The sequence below is a fragment of the Mya arenaria genome, chromosome 6 (genome assembly GCF_026914265.1).
Source record: "Mya arenaria isolate MELC-2E11 chromosome 6, ASM2691426v1".
Taxonomy (NCBI): Eukaryota; Metazoa; Mollusca; class Bivalvia; order Myida; family Myidae; genus Mya; species Mya arenaria.
In genome coordinates this window covers 3487552-3515402 of record NC_069127.1, presented here as the reverse complement: position 1 = coordinate 3515402, position 27851 = coordinate 3487552, and the positions used below count along the sequence as shown (strand labels likewise).

General features: G+C 43.0%; 1 protein-coding gene across 1 annotated transcript in view; it reads right to left on the bottom strand.

Annotated features, from left to right (window-relative positions):
* Positions 1 to 27851, bottom strand: part of LOC128236898 (zonadhesin-like) — a 63826-nt gene that overhangs the window by 12844 nt on the left and 23131 nt on the right. Inside the window, exons 9-13 of the mRNA XM_052952028.1 lie at positions 22141 to 22334; positions 21643 to 21832; positions 18466 to 18597; positions 17363 to 17633; positions 16663 to 16860 (exon numbers count right to left, since the gene is read on the bottom strand). Coding sequence (XP_052807988.1) covers positions 16663 to 16860; positions 17363 to 17633; positions 18466 to 18597; positions 21643 to 21832; positions 22141 to 22334 — 985 coding nt within the window. The remainder of the gene's footprint in view (positions 1 to 16662; positions 16861 to 17362; positions 17634 to 18465; positions 18598 to 21642; positions 21833 to 22140; positions 22335 to 27851) is intronic.

Below are 27851 nucleotides of genomic sequence, written 5' to 3'. Positions count from 1 at the left end.
ATTTTTGATATGGCAAATCCTTCACGTACAAATTGTTTAGTATCAAAAGTGGGTAGTTGTTCCGATCAGGATTCCGGGTTAAAGCATATAGCGTCTATAAAATATCATAAAAACAAGAAATATTACCAGATAATGTTATTTTATATTAGTTCCGTACACAAAAAATAAGTATCCAACTTATAATTATGAGTTTGAGGGCTTTTCTTCATTTCATTCTGTCAAAACATAACAATATATACATGAAGGGCACCTGCAAGGCTTCAGGGCACAGTTTTAAATCGCTCAGAACATTTCGGACATGGCCGAGTTGTTACGATTGTATAACGAGGTCTATCTCGAAGCTTTGTCGGAGGAGGCCGAGTTATTACGATTGTATCGAGTTGTTCCCCTTCGCATAATTGTTGTCTGTGTCAGTTTTATTGGAAAGGTAAACAACTTGTTTTAATGCATTAAATGCTTGTTTAGTGCAAAATAACATTTCACTTACATGGTAAAATATGAATATAACTCTTTATGATCAATTTCAACCATAAAATACTTCACTTAAAACAATTTCAATATTTTCAAAAGTTAAACACCCCTGTTTTTTGCACATTCCCGTTTAGACGTTAGGGATTGGAAGAATCCCGTACAACACGTCTATTATTTTAGACTACAGGGGCATTTGGCGGGGATTTTACCATCAGTTCATCTCCGCAGGGCGGGAATTTTACCCGGGGTTGGCAGAACTGAAAGTCAAAGTCCCCGCTATTCCCAGGACCTTGGGGGCCTTGGTTACAATTGACTGGTGCATTACAAGATTATGATATCCGAATAATTGTTTATCCGACCGTTAGTAACCTGTGCTCGTGGTGCTTAAATAGACAAGGTTGGCAAAATATGACCTTTGAACTGAATGTTTTGTTGATGCCATTTAAATCACGTACAACCACCTATGCGATACATTAGTAAGAACTGCACGCGATAAAATTTGTTCTTTGTCTTTTGTTGGTCTTCGTCTTGTTGTTGCAGACAACTACTTAAAAATCCCGTGGTAACAGTCAACAGTTTACGGCGTTGGTAAAGCTCGTTACAGAATATATATATAAGTAAGCACAGATTGGGCATCCCAAATTTATTAATACAGCATTTTCAAAACACCCCTGTTTTTGCACATTCCCGTTTAGACGTTAGGGATTGGAAGAATCCCGTACAACACGTCTATAATTTTAGACTACAGGGGCATTTGGTGGGGATTTTACCATCAGTTCATCTCCGTAGGGCGGGAATTTTACCCGGGGTTGGCAGAACTGAAAATCAAAGTCCCCGCTATTCCCAGGACCTTGGGGGCCTTGGTTACAATTGACTGGTGCATTACAAGATTATGATATCCGAATAATTGTTTATCCGACCGTTAGTTACCTGTGCTCGTGGTGCTTAAATAGACAAGGTTGGCAAAATATGACCTTTGAACTGAATGTTTCGTTGATGCCATTTAAATCCCGTACAACCACCTATGCGATACATTAGTAAGAACTGCACGCGATAAAATTTGTTCTTTGTCTTTTGTTGGTCTTCGTCTTGTTGTTGCAGACAACTACTTAAAAATCCCGTGGTAACAGTCAACAGTTTACGGCGTTGGTAAAGCTCGTTACAGAATATATATATATAAGTAAGCACAGATTGGGGATCCCAAATTTATTAATACAGTATTTTCAAAACACCCCTGTTTTTTGCACATTCCCGTTTAGACGTTAGGGATTGGAAGAATCCCGTACAACACGTCTATTATTTTAGACTACAGGGGCATTTGGCGGGGATTTTACCATCAGTTCATCTCCGCAGGGCGGGAATTTTACCCGGGGTTGGCAGAACTGAAAGTCAAAGTCCCCGCTATTCCCAGGACCTTGGGGGCCTTGATTACAATTGACTGGTGCATTACAAGATTATGATATCCGAATAATTGTTTATCCGACCGTTAGTTACCTGTGCTCGTGGTGCTTAAATAGACAAGGTTGGCAAAATATGACCTTTGAACTGAATGTTTCGTTGATGCCATTTAAATCACGTACAACCACCAATGCGATACATTAGTAAGAACTGCACGCGATAAAATTTGTTCTTTGTCTTTTGTTGGTCTTCGTCTTGTTGTTGCAGACAACTACTTAAAAATCCCGTGGTAACAGTCAACAGTTTACGGCGTTGGTAAAGCTCGTTACAGAAAATATATTTTAGTATATACAGACTGGGGATCCCAAATTTATTAATACAGCATTTTCAAAACAACGATTTTTACAACTGTGATTCTCGAATGACACTGTACTTACTTTCATAATATTCTCGAGAAAAAATACGAAACAACGGTTACATAACACTACAAAACAAGTTATGCTACCCCGCAGGAGCGGTTCTTGATTACAATGAAAACAAAAGTCGGAGCGATATAGAGTCCCCTAAATGGCAAAATTGGTCACAGCCTCGTCAGGTGCAGGGATGCTGAGATAACTTCGATGGTGCATACCCCAGTTTTAGGCATTTTTCGCTGCATTTTAGAGTATAGAATAGCCTTATAGGCGAATGGGACCGGTGGTCGAATATAATTCCAGGCACCCCGAAGGATGCTTCTTGTAGGGCATCGAGAGACCTAAATTTCAAGACCTTAACGGACCTCATACCATTTTTGGGTCCGGAGATATCTTCGAGATTAGCTCCCCCTTACAAGCTATATGGGAGCGCGCTAAAAGTACGAAAAGTCGCGAAAGTTGGCATACTTTGACGCGTTAAAAACCAGTGACTAAATATCATCCCAGGCACCCCAATGGGTGCTTCATGTAGGGTTTAGAGTCCCCTAAATGGCAAAATTGGTCACAGCCTCGTCAGGTGCAGGGATGCTGAGATAACTTCGATGGTGCATACCCCAGTTTTAGACATTTTTCGCTGCATTTTAGAGTATGGAATAGCCTTATAGGCGAATGGGACCGGTGGTCGAATATAATTCCCGGCACCCCGAAGGGTGCTTCTTGTAGGGCATCGAGAGACCTAAATTTCAAGACCTTAACGGACCTCATACCATTGTTGGGTCCGGAAATATCTTCGAGATTAGCTCCCCCTTACAAGCTATATGGGAGCGCGCTAAAAGTACGAAAAGTCGCGAAAGTTGGCATACTTTGACGCGTTAAAAACCAGTGACCAAATATCATCCCAGGCACCCCAATGGGTGCTTCTTGTAGGGTTTAGAGTCCCCTAAATGGCAAAATTGGTCACAGCCTCGTCAGGTGCAGGGATGCTGAGATAACTTCGATGGTGCATACCCCAGTTTTAGGCATTTTTCGCTGCATTTTAGAGTATAGAATAGCCTTATAGGCGAATGGGACCGGTGGTCGAATATAATTCCCGGCACCCCGAAGGGTGCTTCTTGTAGGGCATCGAGAGACCTAAATTTCAAGACCTTAACGGACCTCATACCATTTTTGGGTCCGGAGATATCTTCGAGATTAGCTCCCCCTTACAAGCTATATGGGAGCGCGCTAAAAGTACGAAAAGTCGCGAAAGTTGGCATACTTTGACGCGTTAAAAACAAGTGACTAAATATCATCCCAGGCACCCCAATGGGTGCTTCATGTAGGGTTTAGAGTCCCCTAAATGGCAAAATTGGTCACAGCCTCGTCAGGTGCAGGGATGCTGTGATAACTTCGATGGTGCATACCCCAGTTTTAGACATTTTTCGCTGCATTTTAGAGTATGGAATAGCCTTATAGGCGAATGGGACCGGTGGTCGAATATAATTCCCGGCACCCCGAAGGGTGCTTCTTGTAGGGCATCGAGAGACCTAAATTTCAAGACCTTAACAGACCTCATACCATTGTTGGGTCCGGAAATATCTTTGAGATTAGCTCCCCCTTACAAGCTATATGGGAGCGCGCTAAAAGTACGAAAAGTCGCGAAAGTTGGCATACTTTGACGCGTTAAAAACCAGTGACAAAATATCATCCCTGGCACCCCAATGGTTGCTTCTTGTAAGATTTAGAATCCCCTAAATGGCAAAATTGGTCACAGCCTCGTCAGGTGCAGGGATGCTGAGATAACTTCGATGGTGCATACCCCAGTTTTAGGCATTTTCCGCTGCATTTTAGAGTATAGAATAGCCTTATAGGCGAATGGGACCGGTGGTCGAATATAATTCCCGGCACCCCGAAGGGTGCTTCTTGTAGGGCATCGAGAGACCTAAATTTCAAGACCTTAACGGACCTCATACCATTTTTGGGTCCGGAGATATCTTCGAGATTAGCTCCCCCTTACAAGCTATATGGGAGCGCGCTAAAAGTACGAAAAGTCGCGAAAGTTGGCATACTTTGACGCGTTAAAAACCAGTGACTAAATATCATCCCAGGCACCCCAATGGGTGCTTCTTGTAGGGTTTAGAGTCCCCTAAATGGCAAAATTAATCACAGCCTCGTCAGGTGTAGGGATGCCGAGATAACTTCGATTGTGTATACCCCAGTTTTAAGCATTTTTCTCTGCATTTTAGAGTATAGAATAGCCTTATAGGGGAATGGGACCGGTGGTCGAATATAATTCCCGGCACCCCGAAGAGTGCTTCTTGTAGGGCATCGAGAGACCTAAATTTCAAGACCTTAACGGACCTCATATCATTTTTGTGTCCGGTAATATCTTCGAGATTAGCCCCCCCCCCCTTACAATCTTTATGGGAGCGCGCTAAAAGTACGAAAAGTCGCGAAAGTTGGCATACTTTGACGCGTTAAAAACCAGTGACTAAATATCATCCCAGGTACCCCAATGGGTGCTTCATGTAGGGTTTAGAGCCCCCTAAATGGCAAAATTGGTCACAGCCTCCTCAGGTGCAGGGATGCTGAGATAACTTCGATGGTGCATACCCCAGTTTTAGACATTTTTCGCTGCATTTTAGAGTATAGAATAGCCTTATAGGCGAATGGGACCGGTGGTCGAATATAATTCCCGGCACCCCGAAGGGTGCTTCTTGTAGGGCATCGAGAGACCTAAATTTCAAGACCTTAACGGACCTCATACCATTGTTGGGTCCGGAGATATCTTCGAGATTAGCTCCCCCTTACAAGCTATATGGGAGCGCGCTAAAAGTACGAAAAGTCGCGAAAGTTGGCATACTTTGACGCGTTAAAAACCAGTGACCAAATATCATCCCAGGCACCCCAATGGGTGCTTCTTGTAGGGTTTAGAGTGCCCTAAATGGCAAAATTGGTCACCGCCTCGTCAGGTGAAGGGATGCTGAGATAACTTCGATGGTGCATACCCCAGTTTTAGACATTTTTCGCTGCATTTTAGAGTATGGAATAGCCTTATAGGCGAATGGGACCGGTGGTCGAATATAATTCCCGGCACCCCGAAGGGTGCTTCTTGTAGGGCATCGAGAGACCTAAATTTCAAGACCTTAACGGACCTCATACCATTTTTGGGTCCGGAGATATCTTCGAGATTAGCTCCCCCTTACAAGCTATATGGGAGCGCGCTAAAAGTACGAAAAGTCGCGAAAGTTGGCATACTTTGACGCGTTAAAAACCAGTGACTTAATATCATCCCAGGCACCCCAATGGGTGCTTCTTGTAGGGTTTAGAGTCCCCTAAATGGCAAAATTGGTCACAGCCTCGTCAGGTGCAGGGATGCTGAGATAACTTCGATGGTGCATACCCCAGTTTTAGGCATTTTTTGCTGCATTTTAGAGTATAGAATAGCCTTATAGGCGAATGGAACCGGTGGTCGAATATAATTCCCGGCCGAAGGGTGCTTCTTGTAGGGCATCGAGAGACCTAAATTTCAAGACCTTAACGGACCTCATACCATTGTTGGGTCCGGAAATATCTTCGAGATTAGCTCCCCCTTACAAGCTATATGGGAGCGCGCTAAAAGTCCGAAAAGTCGCGAAAGTTGGCATACTTTGACGCGTTAAAAACCAGTGACCAAATATCATCCCAGGCACCCCAATGGGTGCTTCTTGTAAGATTTAGAGTCCCCTAAATGGCAAAATTGGTCACAGCCTCGTCAGGTGCAGGGATGCTGAGATAACTTCGATGGTGCATACCCCAGTTTTAGACATTTTTCGCTGCATTTTAGAGTATAGAATAGCCTTATAGGCGAATGGGACCGGTGGTCGAATATAATTCCCAGCACCCCGAAGGGTGCTTATTGTAGGGCATCGAGAGACCTAAATGTCAAGACCTTAACGGACCTCATACCGTTGTTGGGTCAGGAGATATCTTCGAGATTAGCTCCCCCTTACAAGCTATATGCGAGCGCGCTAAAAGTACGAAAAGTCGCGAAAGTTGGCATACTTTGACGCGTTAAAAACCAGTGACTAAATATCATCCCAGGCACCCCAATGGGTGCTTCTTGTAGGGTTTAGAGTCCCCTAAATGGCAAAATTGGTCACAGCCTCGTCAGGTGTAGGGATGCTGAGATAACTTCCATGGAGCATATCCCAGTTTTAAGCATTTTTTGCTGCATTTAAGAGTATAGAATAGCCTTATAGGCGAATGGAACCGGTGGTCGAATATAATTCCCGGAACTCCGAAGTGTGCTTCTTGTAGGGCATCGAGAGACCTAAATTTCAAGACCTTAACGGACCTCATATCATTTTTGGGTCCGGAGATATCTTCGAGATTAGCCCCCCCTTTACAAGCTATATGGGAGCGCGCTAAAAGTACGAAAAGTCGCGAAAGTTGGCATACTTTGACGCGTTAAAAACCAGTGACTAAATATCATCCCAGGCACCCCAATGGGTGCTTCTTGTAGGATTTAGAGTCCCCTAAATGGCAAAATTGGTCACAGCCTCGTCAGGTGCAGGGATGCTGAGATAACTTCGATGGTGCATACCCCAGTTATAGACATTTTTCGCCGCATTTTAGAGTATAGAATAGCCTTATAGGCGAATGGGACCGGTGGTCGAATATAATTCCCAGAACCCCGAAGGGTGCTTCTTGTAGGGCATCGAGAGACCCAATTTTCAAGACCTTAACGGACCTCATAGCATTTTTGGGTCCGGAGATATCTTCGAGATTAGCTCCTTCTTACAAGCTATATGGGAGCGCGCTAAAAGTACGAAAAGTCGCGAAAGTTGGCATACTTTGACGCGTTAAAAACCAGTGACCAAATATCATCCCAGGCACCCCAATGTGTGGTTCTTGTAAGATTTACAGTCCCCTAAATGGCAAAATTGGTCACAGCCTCGTCAGGTGCAGGGATGCTGAGATAACTTCGATGGTGCATACCCCAGTTTTAGACATTTTTCGCTGCATTTTAGAGTATAGAATAGCCTTACAGGTGAATGGGACCGGTGGTCGAATATAATTCCCGGCACCCCGAAGGGTGCTTCTTGTAGGGCATCGTGAGACCTAAATTTCAAGACCTTAACAGACCTCATATCATTTTGGGTCCGGAGATATCTTCGAGATTAGCTCCCCCTTACAAGCTATATGGGAGCGCGCTAAAAGTACGAAAAGTCGCGAAAGTTGGCATACTTTGACGCGATAAAACCAGTGACCAAATATCATCCCAGGCAACCCAATGGGTGCTTCATGTAGGGTTTAGAGTCCCCTAAATGGCAAAATTGGTCACAGCCTCGTCAGGTGAAGGGATGCTGAGATAACTTCGATGGTGCATACCCCAGTTTTAGACATTTTTCGAGATTAGCTCCCCCTTACAAGCTATATGGGAGCGCGCTAAAAGTACGAAAAGTCGCGAAAATTGGCATACTTTGACGCGTTAAAAACAATTACTAAATATCATCCCAGGCACCCCAATGGGTGCTTCTTGTAGGGTTTAGAGTGCCCTAAATGGCAAAATTGGTCACCGCCTCGTCAGGTGAAGGGATGCTGAGATAACTTCGATGGTGCATACCCCAGTTTTAGACATTTTTCGCTGCATTTTAGAGTATGGAATAGCCTTATAGGCGAATGGGACCGGTGGTCGAATATAATTCCCGGCACCCCGAAGGGTGCTTCTTGTAGGGCATCGAGAGACCTAAATTTCAAGACCTTAACGGACCTCATACCATTTTTGGGTCCGGAGATATCTTCGAGATTAGCTCCCCCTTACAAGCTATATGGGAGCGCGCTAAAAGTACGAAAAGTCGCGAAAGTTGGCATACTTTGACGCGTTAAAAACCAGTGACTTAATATCATCCCAGGCACCCCAATGGGTGCTTCTTGTAGGGTTTAGAGTCCCCTAAATGGCAAAATTAATCACAGCCTCGTCAGGTTCAGGGATGCTGAGATAACTTCGATGGTGCATATCCCAGTTTTAAGCATTTTTTGCTGCATTTTAGAGTATAGAATAGCCTTATAGGCGAATGGAACCGGTGGTCGAATATAATTCCCGGCCGAAGGGTGCTTCTTGTAGGGCATCGAGAGACCTAAATTTCAAGACCTTAACGGACCTCATACCATTGTTGGGTCCGGAAATATCTTCGAGATTAGCTCCCCCTTACAAGCTATATGGGAGCGCGCTAAAAGTGCGAAAAGTCGCGAAAGTTGGCATACTTTGACGCGTTAAAAACCAGTGACCAAATATCATCCCAGGCACCCCAATGGGTGCTTCTTGCAGGGTTTAGAGTCCCCTAAATGGCAAAATTGGTCACAGCCTCGTCAGGTGCAGGGATGCTGAGATAACTTCGATGGTGCATACCCCAGTTTTAGACATTTTTCGCTGCATTTTAGAGTATAGAATAGCCTTAAAGGCGAATGGGACCGGTGGTCGAATATAATTCCCAGCACCCCGAAGGGTGCTTATTGTAGGGCATCGAGAGACCTAAATGTCAAGACCTTAACGGACCTCATACCGTTGTTGGGTCAGGAGATATCTTCGAGATTAGCTCCCCCTTACAAGCTATATGCGAGCGCGCTAAAAGTACGAAAAGTCGCGAAAGTTGGCATACTTTGACGCGTTAAAAACCAGTGACTAAATATCATCCCAGGCACCCCAATGGGTGCTTCTTGTAGGGTTTAGAGTCCCCTAAATGGCAAAATTGGTCACAGCCTCGTCAGGTGTAGGGATGCTGAGATAACTTCCATGGAGCATATCCCAGTTTTAAGCATTTTTTGCTGCATTTAAGAGTATAGAATAGCCTTATAGGCGAATGGAACCGGTGGTCGAATATAATTCCCGGCACTCCGAAGGGTGCTTCTTGTAGGGCATCGAGAGACCTAAATTTCAAGACCTTAACGGACCTCATATCATTTTTGGGTCCGGAGATATCTTCGAGATTAGCCCCCCCTTTACAAGCTATATGGGAGCGCGCTAAAAGTACGAAAAGTCGCGAAAGTTGGCATACTTTGACGCGTTAAAAACCAGTGACTAAATATCATCCCAGGCACCCCAATGGGTGCTTCTTGTAGGATTTAGAGTCCCCTAAATGGCAAAATTGGTCACAGCCTCGTCAGGTGCAGGGATGCTGAGATAACTTCGATGGTGCATACCCCAGTTATAGACATTTTTCGCCGCATTTTAGAGTATAGAATAGCCTTATAGGCGAATGGGACCGGTGGTCGAATATAATTCCCAGAACCCCGAAGGGTGCTTCTTGTAGGGCATCGAGAGACCCAATTTTCAAGACCTTAACGGACCTCATAGCATTTTTGGGTCCGGAGATATCTTCGAGATTAGCTCCTTCTTACAAGCTATATGGGAGCGCGCTAAAAGTACGAAAAGTCGCGAAAGTTGGCATACTTTGACGCGTTAAAAACCAGTGACCAAATATCATCCCAGGCACCCCAATGTGTGGTTCTTGTAAGATTTAGAGTCCCCTAAATGGCAAAATTGGTCACAGCCTCGTCAGGTGCAGGGATGCTGAGATAACTTCGATGGTGCATACCCCAGTTTTAGGCATTTTTCGCTGCATTTTAGAGTATAGAATAGCTTTATAGGTGCATGGGACCGGTGGTCGAATATAATTCCCGGCACCCCGAAGGGTGCTTCTTGTAGGGCATCGTGAGACCTAAATTTCAAGACCTTAACAGACCTCATATCATTTTGGGTCCGGAGATATCTTCGAGATTATCTCCCCCTTACAAGCTATATGGGAGCGCGCTAAAAGTACGAAAAGTCGCGAAAGTTGGCATACTTTGACGCGATAAAAACCAGTGACCAAATATCATCCCAGGCCACCCCAATGGGTGCTTCATGTAGGGTTTAGAGTCCCCTAAATGGCAAAATTGGTCACAGCCTCGTCAGGTGAAGGGATGCTGAGATAACTTCGATGGTGCATACCCCAGTTTTAGACATTTTTCGAGATTAGCTCCCCCTTACAAGTTATATGGGAGCGCGCTAAAAGTACGAAAAGTCGCGAAAATTGGCATACTTTGACGCGTTAAAAACAAGTGATCAAATATCATCCCAGGCACCCCAATGGGTGCTTCATGTAGGGTTTAGAGTAACCTAAATGGCAAAATTGGTCACAGCCTCGTCAGGTGCAGGGATATTGAGATAACTTCGATGGTGCATACCCCAGTTTTAGACATTTTTCGCTGCATTTTAGAGTATAGAATAGCCTTATAGGCGAATGGGACCGGTGGTCGAATATAATTCCCGGCACCCCGAAGGGTGCTTCTTGTAGGGCATCGAGAGACCTAAATTTCAAGACCTTAACGGACCTCATACAATTGTTGGGTCCGGAGATATCTTCGAGATTAGCTCCCCCTTACAAGCTATATGGGAGCGCTCTAAAAGTACGAAAAGTCGCGAAAGTTGGCATACTTTGACGCGTTAAAAACCAGTGACTAAATATCATCCCAGGCACCCCAATGGGTGCTTCTTGTAGGGTTTAGAGTCCCCTAAATGGCAAAATTGGTCACAGCCTCGTCAGGTGCAGGGATGCTGAGATAACTTCGATGGTGCATACCCCAGTTTTAGACATTTTTTGCTGCATTTTAGAGTATAGAATAGCCTTATAGGCGAATGGACCGGTGGTCGAATATAATTCCCGGCACCCCGAAGGGTGCTTCTTGTAGGGCATCGAGAGACCTAAATTTCAAGACCTTAACGGACCTCATATCATTTTTGGGTCCGGAGATATCTTCGGGATTAGCTCCCCTTACAAGCTATATGGGAGCGCGCTAAAAGTACGAAAAGTCGCGAAAGTTGGCATTGTTTGACGCGTTAAAAACCAGTGACCAAATATCATCCCAGGCACCCCAATGGGTGCTTCACGTAGGGTTTAGAGTCCCCTAAATGGCAAAATTGGTCACAGCCTCGTCAGGTGCAGGGATGCTGAGATAACTTCGATGGTGCATACCCCAGTTTTAGACATTTTTCGCTGCATTTTAGAGTATAGAATAGCCTTATAGGCGAATGGGACCGGTGGTCGAATATAATTCCCGGCACCCCGAAGGGTGCTTCTTGTAGGGCATCGAGAGACCTAAATTTCAAGACCTTAACGGACCTCATACCATTGTTGGGTCCGGAGATATCTTCGAGATTAGCTCCCCCTTACAAGCTATATGGGAGCGCGCTAAAAGTACGAAAAGTCGCGAAAGTTGGCATACTTTGACGCGTTAAAAACCAGTGACCAAATATCATCCCAGGCACCCCAATGGGTGCTTCTTGTAGGATTAAGAGTCCCCTAAATGGCAAAATTAGTCACAGCTTCGTCAGGTGCAGGGATGCTGAGATAACTTCGATGGTGCATACCCCAGTTTTAAGCATTTTTCGCTGCATTTTAGAGTATAGAATAGCCTTATAGGCGAATGGGACCGGTGGTCGAATATAATTCCCGGCACCCCGAAGGGTGCTTCTTGTAGGGCATCGAGAGACCTAAATTTCAAGACCTTAACGGACCTCATACCATTTTTGGGTCCGGAGATATCTTCGAGATTAGCTCCCCCTTACAAGCTATATGGGAGCGCGCTAAAAGTACGAAAAGTCGCGAAAGTTGGCATATTTTGACGCGTTAAAAACCAGTGACCAAATATCATCCCAGGCACCACAATGGGTGCTTCTTGTAAGATTTAGAGTCCCCTAAATGGCAAAATTGGTCACAGCCTCGTCAGGTGCAGGGATGCTGAGATAACTTCGATGGTGCATACCCTAGTTTTAGACATTTTTCGCTGCATTTTAGAGTATAGAATAGCTTTATAGGCGGATGGGACCGGTGGTCGAATATAATTCCCGGCACCCCGAAGGGTGCTTCTTGTAGGGCATCGAGAGACCTAAATTTCAAGACCTTAACGGACCTCATACCATTTTTGGGTCCGGAGATATCTTCGAGATTAGCTCCACCTTACAAGCTATATGGGAGCGCGTTAAAGGTACGAACAGTCGCGAAAGTTGGCATATTTTGACGCGTTAAAAACCAGTGACTAAATATCATCCCAGGCACCCCAATGGGTGCTTATTGTAGGGTTTAGAGTCCCCTAAATGGCAAAATTGGTCACAGCCTCGTCAGGTGCAGGGATGCTGAGATAACTTCGATGGTGCATACCCCAGTTTTAGGCATTTTTCGCTGCATTTTAGAGTATAGAATAACCTTATAGGCGAATGGGACCGGTGGTCGAATATAATTCCCGGCACCCCGAAGGGTGCTTCTTGTAGGGCATCGAGAGACCTAAATTTCAAGACCTTAACGGACCTCATACCATTTTTGGGTCCGGAGATATCTTCGAGATTAACTCCCCCTTACAAGCTATATGGGAGTGCGCTAAAAGTACGAAAAGTCGCGAAAGTTGGCATACTTTGACGCGTTAAAAACCAGTGACTAAATATCATCCCAGACACCCCAATGGGTGCTTCTTGTAGGATTTAGAGTCCCCTAAATGGCAAAATTGGTCACAGCCTCGTCAGGTGCAGGGATGCTGAGATAACTTCGATGGTGCATACCCCTGTTTTAGGCATTTTTCGCTGCATTTTAGAGTATAGAATAGCCTTATAGGCGAATGGGACAGGTGGTCGAATATAATTCCCGGCACCCCGAAGGGTGCTTCTTGTAGGGCATCGAGAGACCTAAATTTCAAGACCTTAACGGACCTCATACCATTTTTGGGTCCGGAGATATCTTCGAGATTAGCTCCCCCTTACAAGTTATATGGGAGCGCGCTAAAAGTACGAAAAGTCGCGAAAATTGGCATACTTTGACGCGTTAAAAACAAGTGATCAAATATCATCCCAGGCACCCCAATGGGTGCTTCATGTAGGGTTTAGAGTACCCTAAATGGCAAAATTGGTCACAGCCTCGTCAGGTGCAGGGATATTGAGATAACTTCGATGGTGTATACCCCAGTTTTAGACATTTTTCGCTGCATTTTAGAGTATAGAATAGCCTTATAGGCGAATGGGACCGGTGGTCGAATATAATTCCCGGCACCCCGAAGGATGCTTCTTGTAGGGCATCGAGAGACCTAAATTTCAAGACCTTAACGGACCTCATACAATTGTTGGGTCCGGAGATATCTTCGGGATTAGCTCCCCCTTACAAGCTATATGGGAGCGCGCTAAAAGTACGAAAAGTCGCGAAAGTTGGCATACTTTGACGCGTTAAAAACCAGTGACTAAATATCATCCCAGGCACCCCAATGGGTGCTTCTTGTAGGGTTTAGAGTCCCCTAAATGGCAAAATTGGTCACAGTCTCGTCAGGTGCAGGGATGCTGAGATAACTTCGATGGTGCATACCCCAGTTTTAGGAATTTTTCGCTGCATTTTAGAGTATAGAATAGCCTTATAGGCGAATGGGACCGGTGGTCGAATATAATTCCCGGCACCCCGAAGGGTGCTTCTTGTAGGGCATCGAGAGACCTAAATTTCAAGATTTTTACGGACCTCATACCATTGTTGGGTCCGGAGATATCTTCGAGATTAGCTCCCCCTTACAAGCTATATGGGAGCGCGCTAAAAGTACGAAAAGTCGCGAAAGTTGGCATACTTTGACGCGTTAAAAACCAGTGACCAAATATCATCCCAGGCACCCCAATGGGTGCTTCTTGTAGGGTTTAGAGTCCCCTAAATGGCAAAATTAGTCACAGCCTCTTCAGGTGCAGTGATGCTGAGATAACTTCGATGGTGTATACCCCAGTTTTAGACATTTTTCGCTGCATTTTAGAGTATAGAATAGCCTTATAGGCGAATGGGACCGGTGGTCGAATATAATTCCCGGCACCCCGAAGGGTGCTTCTTGTAGGGCATCGAGAGACCTAAATTTCAAGACCTTAACGGACCTCATACCATTTTTGGGTCCGGAAATATCTTCGAGATTAGCTCCCCCTTACAAGCTATATGGGAGCGCGCTAAAAGTACGAAAAGTCGCGAAAGTTGGCATACTTTGACGCGTTAAAAACCAGTGACCAAATATCATCCCAGGCACCTCAATGGGTGCTTCATGTAGGGGTTAGAGTCCCCTAAATGGCAAAATTGGTCACAGCCTCGTCAGGTGCAGTGGTGCTGAGATAACTTCGATGGGGCATACCCCAGTTTTAGACATTTTTCGCTGCATTTTAGAGTATAGAATAGCCTTATAGGCGAATGGGACCGGTGGTCGAATATAATTCCCGGCACCCCGAAGGGTGCTTCTTGTAGGGCATCGAGAGACCTAAATTTCAAGACCTTAACGGACCTCATATCATTTTTGGGTCCGGAGATATCTTCGAGATTAGCTCCCCCTTACAAGCTATATGGGAGCGCGCTAAAAGTACGAAAAGTCGCGAAAGTTGGCATACTTTGACGCGTTAAAAACCAGTGACCAAATATCATCCCAGGCACCCCAATGGGTGCTTCTTGTAAGATTTAGAGTCTCCTAAATGGCAAAATTGGTCACAGCCTCGTCAGGTGCAGGGATATTGAGATAACTTCGATGGTGCATACCCCAGTTTTAGACATTTTTCGCTGCATTTTAGAGTATAGAATAGCCTTATAGGCGAATGGGACCGGTGGTCGAATATAATTCCCGGCACCCGAAGGGTGCTTCTTGTAGGGCATCGAGAGACCTAAATTTCAAGACCTTAACGGACCTCATACCATTGTTGGGTCCGGAAATATCTTCGAGATTAGCTCCCCCTTACAAGCTATATGGGAGCGCGCTAAAAGTACGAAAAGTCGCGAAAGTTGGCATACTTTGACGCGTTAAAAACCAGTGACTAAATATCATCCCAGGCACCCCAATGGGTGCTTCATGTAGGATTTAGAGTCCCCTAAATGGCAAAATTGGTCACAGCCTCGTCAGGTGCAAGGATGCTGAGATAACTTCGATGGTGCATACCCCAGTTTTAGACATTTTTCGCTGCATTTTAGAGTATAGAATAGCCTTATAGGCGAATGGGACCGGTGGTCGAATATAATTCCCGGCACCCCGAAGGGTGCTTCTTGTAGGGCATCGAGAGACCTAAATTTCAAGACCTTAACGGACCTCATACCATTTTTGGGTCCGGAGATATCTTCGAGATTAGCTCCCCCTTACAAGCTATATGGGAGCGCGCTAAAAGTACGAAAAGTCGCGAAAGTTGGCATACTTTGACGCGTTAAAAACCAGTGACTAAATATCATCCCAGGCACCCCAATGGGTGCTTCTTGTAAGATTTAGAGTCCCCTAAATGGCAAAATTGGTCACAGCCTCGTCAGGTGCAGGGATGCTGAGATAACTTCGATGGTGCATACCCCAGTTTTAGACATTTTTCGCTGCATTTTAGAGTATAGAATAGCCTTATAGGCGAATGGGACCGGCGGTCGAATATAATTCCCGGCACCCCGAAGGGTGCTTCTTGTAGGGCATCAAGAGACCTAAATTTCAAGACCTTAACGGACCTCATACCATTTTTGGGTCCGGAAATATTTTCGGGATTAGCTCCCCCTTACAAGCTATATGGGAGCGCGCTAAAAGTACGAAAAGTCGCGAAAGTTGGCATACTTTAACGCGTTAAAAACCAGTGATCAAATATCATCCCAGGCACCCCAATGGGTGCTTCATGTAGGGTTTAGAGTCTCCTAAATGGCAAAATTGGTCACAGCCTCGTCAGGTGCAGGGATGCTGAGATAACTTCGATGGTGCATACCCCAGTTTTAAGCATTTTTCGCTGCATTTTAGAGTATAGAATAGCCTTATAGGCGAATGGGACCGGTGGTCGAATATAATTCCCGGCACCCCGAAGGGTGCTTCTTGTAGGGCATCGAGAGACCTAAATTTCAAGACCTTAACGGACCTCATACCATTGTTGGGTCCGGAGATATCTTCGAGATTAGCTCCCCCTTACAAGCTATATGGGAGCGCGCTAAAAGTACGAAAAGTCGCGAAAGTTGGCATACTTTGACGCGTTAAAAACCAGTGACTAAATATCATCCCAGACACCCCGATGAGTGCTTCTTGTAAGATTTAGAGTCCCCTAAAATGGCAAAATTGGTCACAGCCTCGTCAGGTGCAGGGATGCTGAGATAACTTCGATGGTGCATACCCCTGTTTTAGGCATTTTTCGCTGCATTTTAGAGTATAGAATAGCCTTATAGGCGAATGGGACCGGTCGTCGAATATAATTCCCAGCACCCCGAAGGGTGCTTCTTGTAGGGCATCGAGAGACCTAAATTTCAAGACCTTAACGGACCTCATTCCATTCTTGGGTCCGGAGATATCTTCGAGATTAGCTCCCCCTTACAAGCTATATGGGAGCGCGCTAAAAGTACGAAAAGTCGCGAAAATTGGCATACTTTGACGCGTTAAAAACCAGTGACTAATATCATCCCAGACACCCAATGGTGCTTCTTTGACTACGCCACTGGGAACATTGACTGCGCCACTGGGAACATTGACTACGCCACTGGGAACATTGACTGCGCCACTGGGAACATTGACTACGCCACTGGGAACATTGACTGCGCCACTGGGAACATTGACTACGCCACTGGGAACATTGACTGCGCCACTGGGAACATGGATTGGATTTCATAGCATATGTACGAAATCTTAATTTAAGGCGGGATATTGTAAATATTTGAACGGAATCTTATTAAGGCCATCCCGATACCACCCCTTGCCATATGAAATGTCCAAAAATATGTATGTGTGTGTGTGTGTGTGTGTGTGTGTGTGTGGGCGCGTGTGCGTTCGTGTGTGCGGGTGCGTGTGTGTGCGTGCGTGCGTGCGTGTGCGTGTGCGGGCGTGTGTGCGGGTGCGTGTGCGTGTGTGCGTGTGTGTGTGTGTGTGTGGCCTAAACCAGGCGTACTTTACATCCCTGGTTTACTGTGATATTCCAAACGGGCGACCAAAATCACTTTCACGTTTTTTTTCCTTCGTCCATTTACCCGTTTCTGTTGCGTATATGACACATATTAATTCCTTTTATTGAAAGAAAGGTTAAAGCAATTTTAATTCATATAATAACAAGCCCATTGTTTATTCGGGGAAGTATAGCAAATGCGATATACATTATGTCACCCTGCATTTTTTTGGTTATACTCACCATCAAAATTTTTCCAGGTTTGATTATAACTTCATGACCAAAGAGGCTGATGTACATCTCCTTGGCAACGGAAGCGTCACCGTCCTTGACGAGGAAGTTCTTGATGTAGACGTTCATGTGGCAGTCGCTCATGTTTAATGAGAAGAGGTTGTACGTGCATGGTCCCTGGAAGTTGTAGCTGAGTTCATCGAATGTCGTGAAGTGTGGGTCGCCCCAGAACTCACATCTACACTTCTCTACAAGTTTGATCAGGATTAGGTAAGATTTGTGAAGGTTCATGTTTTATTGATAGAGCTTTCGGTATAACATGTATTCACTTACTTAAACTGTTGAACACATTTGTAACCCATGAGAGTAATGACAATTATTGAATGTTTATGTTTCCAGGTGATTTATAGAGAATTTTCAGTGAAATAAAAATGTATCAGATGGTGAAATAGTCGTTTAATATCATTCCCCGTTTTGAAATTTTAGCCCGCTCTCACTTCCAAATCAAATGTCAGCAGAACAATTGTTTGTTTCCGTGTACAGATCGCAATAAATTTCACCTCGTGAACAACAACAAACAAATCGCTCGTGGCCACGCCAATCGTTGAATATTGCTTTTGGGGCCCACGAGTTGAAATTTATTACGATCTTTCACTGAAACAGACAAATAATCACAATCAAGTAAAGATAAGATATATAAACATTGCTTATTGCAGTAGAGGTGATTTGAAAATAAATGTACTTTCTAATAATTTAACTTAACTAATCTTTTGTAAAGTGGTAAATGGGATAACTATTGAGGACGGTCGATAGGGTCTATAATGGCCGTAAGCCTGAACCATTAAAAAGTAAAACTTCTTTTTTTTGCAGATTGAGTACAAGGTATATTGCTGTGTCTCTGGCCGCATGAAAAATTAACTACAACAACGAAATGAAATAAAGACTTTGTGCTAGAATAGAATACATCAAATTTGCGACGGTAGATACTGTTTATTTACCGTCGCGAATGAAGCGTAGTCAGCCAATCAGATTGCAGGTCTCATCACGTGCATAAGAACAGTCTATCAAAGGTATACGTACTTTCACAGGAATCGATGCCGTCACCGGAGAGTCCCTTGTTACAGCGGCAGAATGACTTCTCCCGTCTCCCGTACTTGGCGGTCACACACTCGGCGTCCTCATGGCACTTGTCGTTGTTCTCCCCGCAACCCGCTGTGAACACACACAAAAGGTTTAAGGCATATCAGTATACCATTCGGAACTCCTCGGCCATTTTTATCGAAAACAACCTCGGATGTTATTGACGGTTTACATTTTCAGAAATCAGTATGTTTATGTCCACTGCAAGTATATCGCGTAGTGTTTTAATTTAGCTGTTAAACTTAAAGACTTACCTCTTGGGAATCTTAAATATGTTAGCAATAATACACTTCACTCGTAATCAATTTAAACATAGAATAATAAATATAAGCTAAAACACTACATTTAATTAATGATATAATTCAAATATTTACGAACTACTTCAACTGATGTACCGGTGTAACGTTGTAAACTGACCCCCATAGAATAATGACCCCCGGTCATTATTTTAAATAGAATAATGACCCTTTACTATAAAATACTGACACCCTTTATAAAATAATGACCCCCCGATTTTATCTATAAAATATTGACCCCCACCTAACCTATTACTAACATACTCTATATCAATTCAAGCCACTGTCGTGTTTTCATTGCTTATATTTGTTGTTGTTGTTGTTGTTTTTGTTACTGCTGCTGCTGCTGCTGCGTCTACAGCTGACACAACAGCAATTTAACTTAAAAGGCCCCGCTAAGAAATAAGCGTACATCTATTGAAAATGAAATTTAAAATGGTTTTCGTTTGAATTATCATTATTGTACTTAAAGAGAAGTATTACAATAATAGAAGATATACCTAAGTCATTTTAAGGTTACTATAGAGAGAACCGATATTTAGGCTGGAGGATAATTTGGTTTTGTTTACTAACAGTGTTTTATCATCTTTTATTAGTCATCGGAAATGATTCTGGTCATGTTTTCTTGATAGAAATTGAGATCATCCTTTAGAAATAAAGCGTTCACGAAAATAGAAACATTTTGAAATATATTTTATATGCTGGTTGGGCCTTTATATAGCTTATTTTACGGAGAAGATTTGTTTCTTTGCTTCTCCAGATATGGCACTTGATAAACTTTTTGTTTAGAACATGTTTTAGATCTATAATTTTTTTGTTACATATAAAGGTATCATGCTTCACGTATTTCAAAAGGCTTAAGTTTTATTCAGTTTTCAAGATTTTTCCAAGATAACTTTGTGACATCGCATTATGTTACGCATACATGTATATAATTATTAATTTACCTTCTGTACAATGTAGTGTAAGCATTCTGGAACTTATAGTTACGGTGATTTTGTCCGAAATTTTAGAAGAAACATCATTTTGTTATTGCATCCTACAAGTTGCACTAATTTCGTAATAGCATGGGCTCGCGGGTTCATTACGAACAAATGCTATTGACGGTAAAATAGTTCATTTTCTGAAAAGCAAGATTGTAAAAAAGGCAATTCATACGTGGAAAAACACAATGTTATATGCCACCCCTGAAAGTGATGTCAAATACCCTTAACCTTCTTAATGTCACCTATATGTCACTCATATATACCTCCAAAAATAGGCGATGTGTGGTGGGGGTAGCCCAGTGGTTTTATTACCTGTGACGCTCCTCGTCGTTAGAAATTATTCAAATTTCAGTATATTGTTAAAGAGACATCCTTCTTTGGATTTGGGGTTTTTGTGTCACTTTTCAGGCGTGTTTAAGTAGGAAAAGTAAACAATTATATCAATATAAGGCATAAGATATGCAAATCGGTTGTGGGGAAGTCCCATGTTTTATGACCTGTGAAGCATATGACAATAAGATGTTGTTCGAATTTAAGGACCATAACTCCCGAACAGGTGAAGCAAATCCATTTTTTTCTTTCTGCACAACTAGGCATCGGTAGTAGTAATCCCTGGAAGTTTGAATCAATTCCGTCCAATAATATATTAAGTGTTGCGGTCACAAAAAAATGTTACACGTACGCACGCACGGACGCATGCACGGACGGGTGCAATTCCCATATTCTCCTCCGATGCCTATCGGTGGGGATAGTTATGTTGTAAGTGTACTTTAGATGGGTTATGGTTAGGGTTTGGGGTAGGGGGTCGTTGTTCTATAGTGGGTCACAATTCTATGTGAGGGTCATTTTTCTACGTGTATGGGGAGTCATGATATTATGACCCCCGGTCATAATATAATGGCCGGGGAGTCACTATTCTATATAAAAAAATGACCAGGGGTCATTATTCTATGGGGGTCAGTTTACAACGTTACACCGGCATACATTCGAGGTTGTTTTCGATAAAAAATGGCTGAGGAGTTCCGAATGATCAGTATACATAATCGTATGATAGGTTTTATGAGTATGATATTTCTTCTTTTTAAGTTAGAGAAACTACAATGCATTATTATTTTATCTATGTTTACGAGTTTTCCAATTTACTATATGTATTAGGTTTAAAAGATAAATTGTGTGGTTCGGGTCACCCGCCCTACCTGGAAAATACCGCCGACCCTACTGTTTTTTGGTGGGACTAGCCAAAAAAAATCGCCATGTTGTGCTCGGTACGGAACTGTACGGTACCGTACGGGGGTTATGCTCGGCGCGTCGCAAAAAAATGAATTGTGCGAAACGCTTCAGCAAAAAAATAAGTTGTGCGAATCGCTACACAACAAAAACATAGCGACCAATTCTGCCGTCATAAACATCGTAAAAACGGCGTTTGGTCGCAATAACACTCCAGAACATCGGGAGTCTAAGCTTAGAACACCCGAGATGAGTTTCAAAGATGTAGTGATAATGTTTTGTGAGAGCCGGAGTCTATATCCGAGATTAACATTGTGTAACGAATGATAACGAAACTCGGCTAGCTCAGTTGGGAGAGCGCCGTTCTATCAATCTTAGGGTTTGAATATCCAAGAAAATCATAGTTATCGAATGTTTAGCCCCAGCAATGTCCTAATATAACTGAAATACTGTTGTAAAAGGACAAAAATAAAGCCAACAAACATGTACCAAACTATAAACCTAAAAAAAGAGAAGATCCCTACCTACCCTACCTATTCTTGGGGGCCATGTTACCCTAACCACACAATTTATAGGCCTTATCATAATACATAAAAATGCCAGCATACCTCCGCATTCTTTTCGTCCGTCTCCGACCAAGCCGTCGTTGCACACGCAGTCATAGCGACCGAGTTTCGCGTTCACCTGACACGTGGCGCCTGAGATGCACGCATCTTGTGGATCGAGGTCCCTTGTGACGTCACCGCCCAGACACTCCAGTACCTCAATACAGTTATCCATGTAGATCTTATCACCTTTCTGTGGAGTTGAATTTGCTTTTATAAATACCATCGTAACAGTAAGTCGAAATAAGTTGTATAATGCTTTATTTTATGAAGTTTTCTAAATTTATCAGTCAAAACATGACTTTGTCGAATCTTCAAATAATAGAGCAAGAAATAATATGTGTTGAATTTTCAGTGTGCAGAATTTTTAGAGTTTTCGCAAAACCGACGAGAATTAGATTAAACGTAATTTATAGTTATTTAAGTAGCGTTACTATCAGGATACTTAAAACTATAATCGATGATGATGAATTAGTCATCAGCCAATTGTCAAATGTTTACATTGTAGTAGACGCCGTCCCGCACACATCCGCACGAGTCAGCACTGACACAGACAGTTCCGGAGCGGACAAAGCCCTCGGAGCAACCACATCCGCTCCTTCCAGCCATAGAGCCCTCCAGCTCTCCGACAGATGCACAGGACCCTTCAGCCGGCATAGACGTGTAATACTGCTCGTTTTCTCCACACACAGGTCCTGAAATGTAGTAAGTCGAAGTAAATAAAAGGTAAAATTTGCGCTGTATTTACTTCGCGTGCCAGGTACTGATAATCATAATGATGCGTAGTAATGTCAAAGGAGTTGTTCAAGATCATAATGAATTGTAATGTCAGAGTATGTGTTTGAGATAGTAATACATTATAGTGTCAGAGGAGGTTTGAAAGATGATAATTCATTGTTATGTCAGAGAATCTATGCGAGATGATAATACAAAGTGATGATGATGCATTGTAGTGACACAGACGGTGTTCGAGATAATAATGCATTGTAGTGACAAAGACGGTGTACGAGATAATAATGCATTGTAGTGACAAAGACGGTTTTCGAGATAATAATGCATTGTAGTGACAAAGACGGTGTACGAGCTAATAATGCATTGTAGTAACAAAGACGGTGTACGAGATAATAATGCATTGAAGTGTCAGAGGATGTGTTTGAGATGATAATGCACTGTGGTGTCAGAGGATGTGTACGAGATAATAATACACTGTGGTGTCAGAGGATGTGTACGAGATGATAATGCACTGTGGTGTCAGAGGATGTGTTTGAGATAATAATGCACTGCGGTGTCAGAGGATGTGTTTGAGATGATAATGCACTGTGGTGTCAGAGGATGTGTACGAGATGATAATGCACTGTGGTGTCAGAGGATGTGTTTGAGATAATAATGCACTGTGGTGTCAGAGGATGTGTTTGAGATAATAATGCACTGTGGTGTCAGAGGATGTGTTCGAGATAATAATGCATTGTAGTGTCAGAGGATGTGTACGAGATAATAATGCATTGTAGTGTCAGAGGATGTGTACGAGATAATAATGCACTGTGGTGTCAGAGGATGTGTTTGAGATAATAATGCACTGTAGTGTCAGAGGATGTGTTTGAGATAATAATGCACTGTGGTGTCACAGGATGTGTTTGAGATGATAATGCACTGTGTTGTCAGAGGATGTGTACAAGAATATAATGCACTGTGGTGTCAGAGGATGTGTTTGAGATGATAATGCATTGTGGTGTCAGAGGATGTGTACGAGATGATAATGCACTGTGGTGTCAGAGGATGTATACGAGATGATAATGCACTGTGGTGTCAGAGGATGTGTACGAGATGATAATGCACTGTGGTGTCAGAGGATGTGTACGAGATGATAATGCACTGTGGTGTCAGAGGATGTGTACGAGATGATAATGCACTGTGGTGTCAGAGGATGTATACGAGATAATAATGCACTGTGGTGTCAGAGGATGTGTTTGAGATAATAATGCACTGTGGTGTCAGAGGATGTGTTCGAGATAATAATGCATTGTAGTGTCAGAGGATGTGTACGAGATAATAATGCACTGTGGTGTCAGAGGATGTGTTTGAGATAATAATGCACTGTGGTGTCAGAGAATGTATACGAGATAATAATGCACTGTGGTGTCAGAGGATGTGTACGAGATAATAATGCATTGTAGTGTCAGAGGATGTGTACGAGATAATAATGCACTGTGGTGTCAGAGGATGTGAACTAGATAATAATGCATTGTAGTGTCAGAGGAAATGCACTGTGGTGTCAGAGGATGTGTTTGAGATGATAATGCATTGTGGTGTCAGAGGATGTGTACGAGATAATAATGCATTGTAGTGTCAGAGGATGTGTACGAGATAATAATGCACTGTGGTGTCAGAGGATGTGAACGAGATAATAATACATTGTTGTGTCAGAGGATGTGTACGAGATAATAATGCATTGTAGTGTCAGAGGATGTGTACGAGATAATAATGCACTGTGGTGTCAGAGGATGTGTACGAGATAATAATGCACTGTGGTGTCAGAGGATGTGAACTAGATAATAATGCATTGTTGTGTCAAAGGATGTATACGAGATAATAATACATTGTTGTGTCAGAGGATGTGTATGAGATAATAATGCATTGTAGTGTCAGAGGATGTGTACGAGATAATAATGCACTGTGGTGTCAGAGGATGTGAACTAGATAATAATGCATTGTTGTGTCGGATGATGTGTTTGAGATAAGAATGCATTGTAGTTACAGAAGATGTGTACGAAATAATGATTCATCGTAGTGTCAGAGGATTTGATCGAGATGATAATGAATTATAGTGTCAGAGGATTTGATCGAGATGATAGTGCATTGAAGTGTCACAGGAGGTGCATGAGGTGAGCATGCATTGTTGTGTCAGCGGATTTGTTTAGGAAGACAATGCATTGTAGTGTCAAAGAGAACTGAACGAGATGTTAATGCATTTTAGTGTCAGAGGTGTTGTACTTTTTTTGACGATACTTTTTACTGTGAGAGAATGTGTACGAGATGGTAATGATGCGTTAAATTGTATGAGAAGGTGTAAGAAGTGATGATGCGTTGTAGTGTCAGTGGAGGTTTACGAGATGACCAGACGCTGTGTCGTCGAGATAATGATGCGGTGTTGCGCCTGGGCAGGCCTAGGTGTACGAGATAATAATGCGTTGTAGCACCAGAGCAGGTGGAGTTAATGATACGTTGAAGTGTCAGAGCATGGGTACGGGATAATGGTGCTTTGTAGTGCCAGAGCAGGCGTACGAGTTAATGATACGTTGTAGTGTCAGAGCAGGGGTACGAGTTAATAATGCGTTGTAGAGCCAGAGCAGGTGTACGTGATGATGATGCGTTGTAGAGCCAGAGCAGGTGTACGTGATGATGATACGTTGTAGAGCCAGAGCAGGTGTAAGTGATGATGATACGTTGTAGAGCCAGAGCAGGTGTAAGTGATGATGATACGTTGTAGAGCCAGAGCAGGTGTATGTGATGATGATGCGTTGTAGAGCCAGAGCAGGTGTAAGTGATGATGATACGTTGTAGAGCCAGAGCAGGTGTAAGTGATGATGATACGTTGTAGAGCCAGAGCAGGTGTATGTGATGATGATACGTTGTAGAGCCAGAGCAGGTGTAAGTGATGATGATACGTTGTAGAGCCAGAGCATGTATTCGAGATAATGATGCGTTGTAGCGCCAGGCTGGTGTACGAGATAATGATGCAGAGCATGTGTACGAGATGATAATACGTTGTATTGTCAAGAAAGGTTTAGAAGATGATGATGCGTTGTAGTGTCTGAATGTTTTCGAGATTATCATTGTTGTAGAGTCAGATAATTTGTAGGAGATAACGATACGTTGTAGAGCCAGAGCAGGTGTGCGTTATAAAAAGATACGTTAAAGCGCCACAGCAGGTGCATGGGATAAAATTCGTTGTAATGCTAGAGCAGGTGTACGAGATAATGATGCATTGTAACGCCAAGTGTACGAGATAATGATGCATTGTAACGCCAGGTGTACGAGATAATAATGCGTTGTAACGCCAGGTGTACGAGATAACGATGCATTGAAACGCCAGGTGTACGAGATAATGATGCATTGTAACGCCAGGTGTACGATATAATGATGCATTGTAATGCCAGGTGTACGAGATAATGATGCATTGTAACGACAGGTGTACGAGATAATGATGCATTGTAACGCCAGAGCAGGTGTACGATTTAATGATGCGTTGTAACGCCAGGTGTACGTGATGATGATACGTTGTAGAGCCAGAGCAGGTGTAAGTGATGATGATACGTTGTAGAGCCAGAGCAGGTGTACGAGATAATGATGCGTTGTAGAGCCAGAGCAGGTGTAAGTGATGATGGTGCGTTGTAGAGCCAGAGCATGTATTCGAGATATGGTGCGTTGTAGCGCCAGGCTGGTGTACGAGATAATGATGCAGATCATGTGTACGAGATGATAATACGTTGTATTGTCAAGAAAGGTTTAGAAGATGATGATGCGTTGTAGTGTCAGAGAATGTTTTCGAGATGATCATTGTTGTAGAGTCAGCTAATTTGTAGGAGATAACGATACGTTGTACAGCCAGAGAAGGTGTGCGTAATAAAAAGATACGTTAAAGCGCCACTGCAGGTGCATGGGATAAAATTCGTTGTAGCGCCAGAGCAGGTGTACGAGATAATGATGCATTGTAACGCCAGGTGTACGAGATAATGATGCATTGTAACGCCAGGTGTACGAGATAATGATGCATTGTAACGCCAGGTGTATGAGATAATGATGCATTGGAACGCCAGGTGTACGAGATAATGATGCATTGTAACGCCAGGTATACGAGTTAATGATGCGTTGTAGAGACAGAGCAGGTGTACGAGGTAATGATGCGTTGTAGAGTCAAAGTATGTGTTTGAGATGATCTTGTTGAAATGTCAGATAATTTGTACGGGATGTCGATACGTTGTAGAGTCAAAGTATGTGTTTGAGATGATCTTGTTGAAATGTCAGATAATTTGTACGGGATGACAATACGTGGTTGAGTCAAAGTATGTGTTTGAGATGATCTTGTTGAAATGTCAGATTATTTGTACGGGATGACGATACGTTGTAGAGTCTGAAGATATGTTCGAGATGATCATGTCTTGTAGTTTCAGATAATTTGTACGAGATGACGATACGTTGTAGAGTCTGAGGATATGTTCGAGATGATCATGTATTGTAGTTTCAGATAATTTGTACGCGATGACGATACGTTGTAGAGTCAAAGTATGTGTTTGAGATGATCTTGTTGAAATGTCAGATAATTTGTACGGGATGACGATACGTTGTAGAGTCTGAGGATATGTTCGAGATGATCATGTATTGTAGTTTCAGATAATTTGTACGAGATGACGATACGTTGTAGAGTCTGAGGAAATGTTCGAGATGATCATGTATTGTAGTTTCAGATAATTTTTACGAGATGACGATACGTTGTAGAGTCAAAGTATGTGTTTGAGATGATCTTGTTGAAATGTCAGATTATTTGTACGGGATGACGATACGTTATAGAGTCTAAGGATATGTTCGAGATGATCATGTATTGTAGTTTCAGATAATTTGTACGGGATGACAATACGTGGTTGAGTCAAAGTATGTGTTTGAGATGATCTTGTTGAAATGTCAGATTATTTGTACGGGATGACGATACGTTGTAGAGTCTGAGGAAATGTTTGAGATGATCATGTCTTGTAGTTTCAGATAATTTGTACGAGATGACGATACGTTGTAGAGTCTGAGGATATGTTCGAGATGATCATGTATTGTAGTTTCAGATAATTTGTACGAGATGACGATACGTTGTAGAGTCTGAGGAAATGTTCGAGATGATCATGTATTGTAGTTTCAGATAATTTGTACGGGATGACAATACGTGCGAGAGCCAAAATATGTGTTTGAGATGATCTTGTTGAAATTTCAGATAATTTGTACGGGATGACGATACGTTGTAGAGTCTGAGGATATGTTCGAGATGATCATGTATTGTAGTTTCAGATAATTTGTACGAGATGACGATACGTTGTAGAGTCAAAGTATGTGTTTGAGATGATCTTGTTGAAATGTCAGATAATTTGTACGGGATGACGATACGTTGTAGAGTCTGAGGATATGTTCGAGATGATCATGTATTGTAGTTTCAGATAATTTGTACGAGA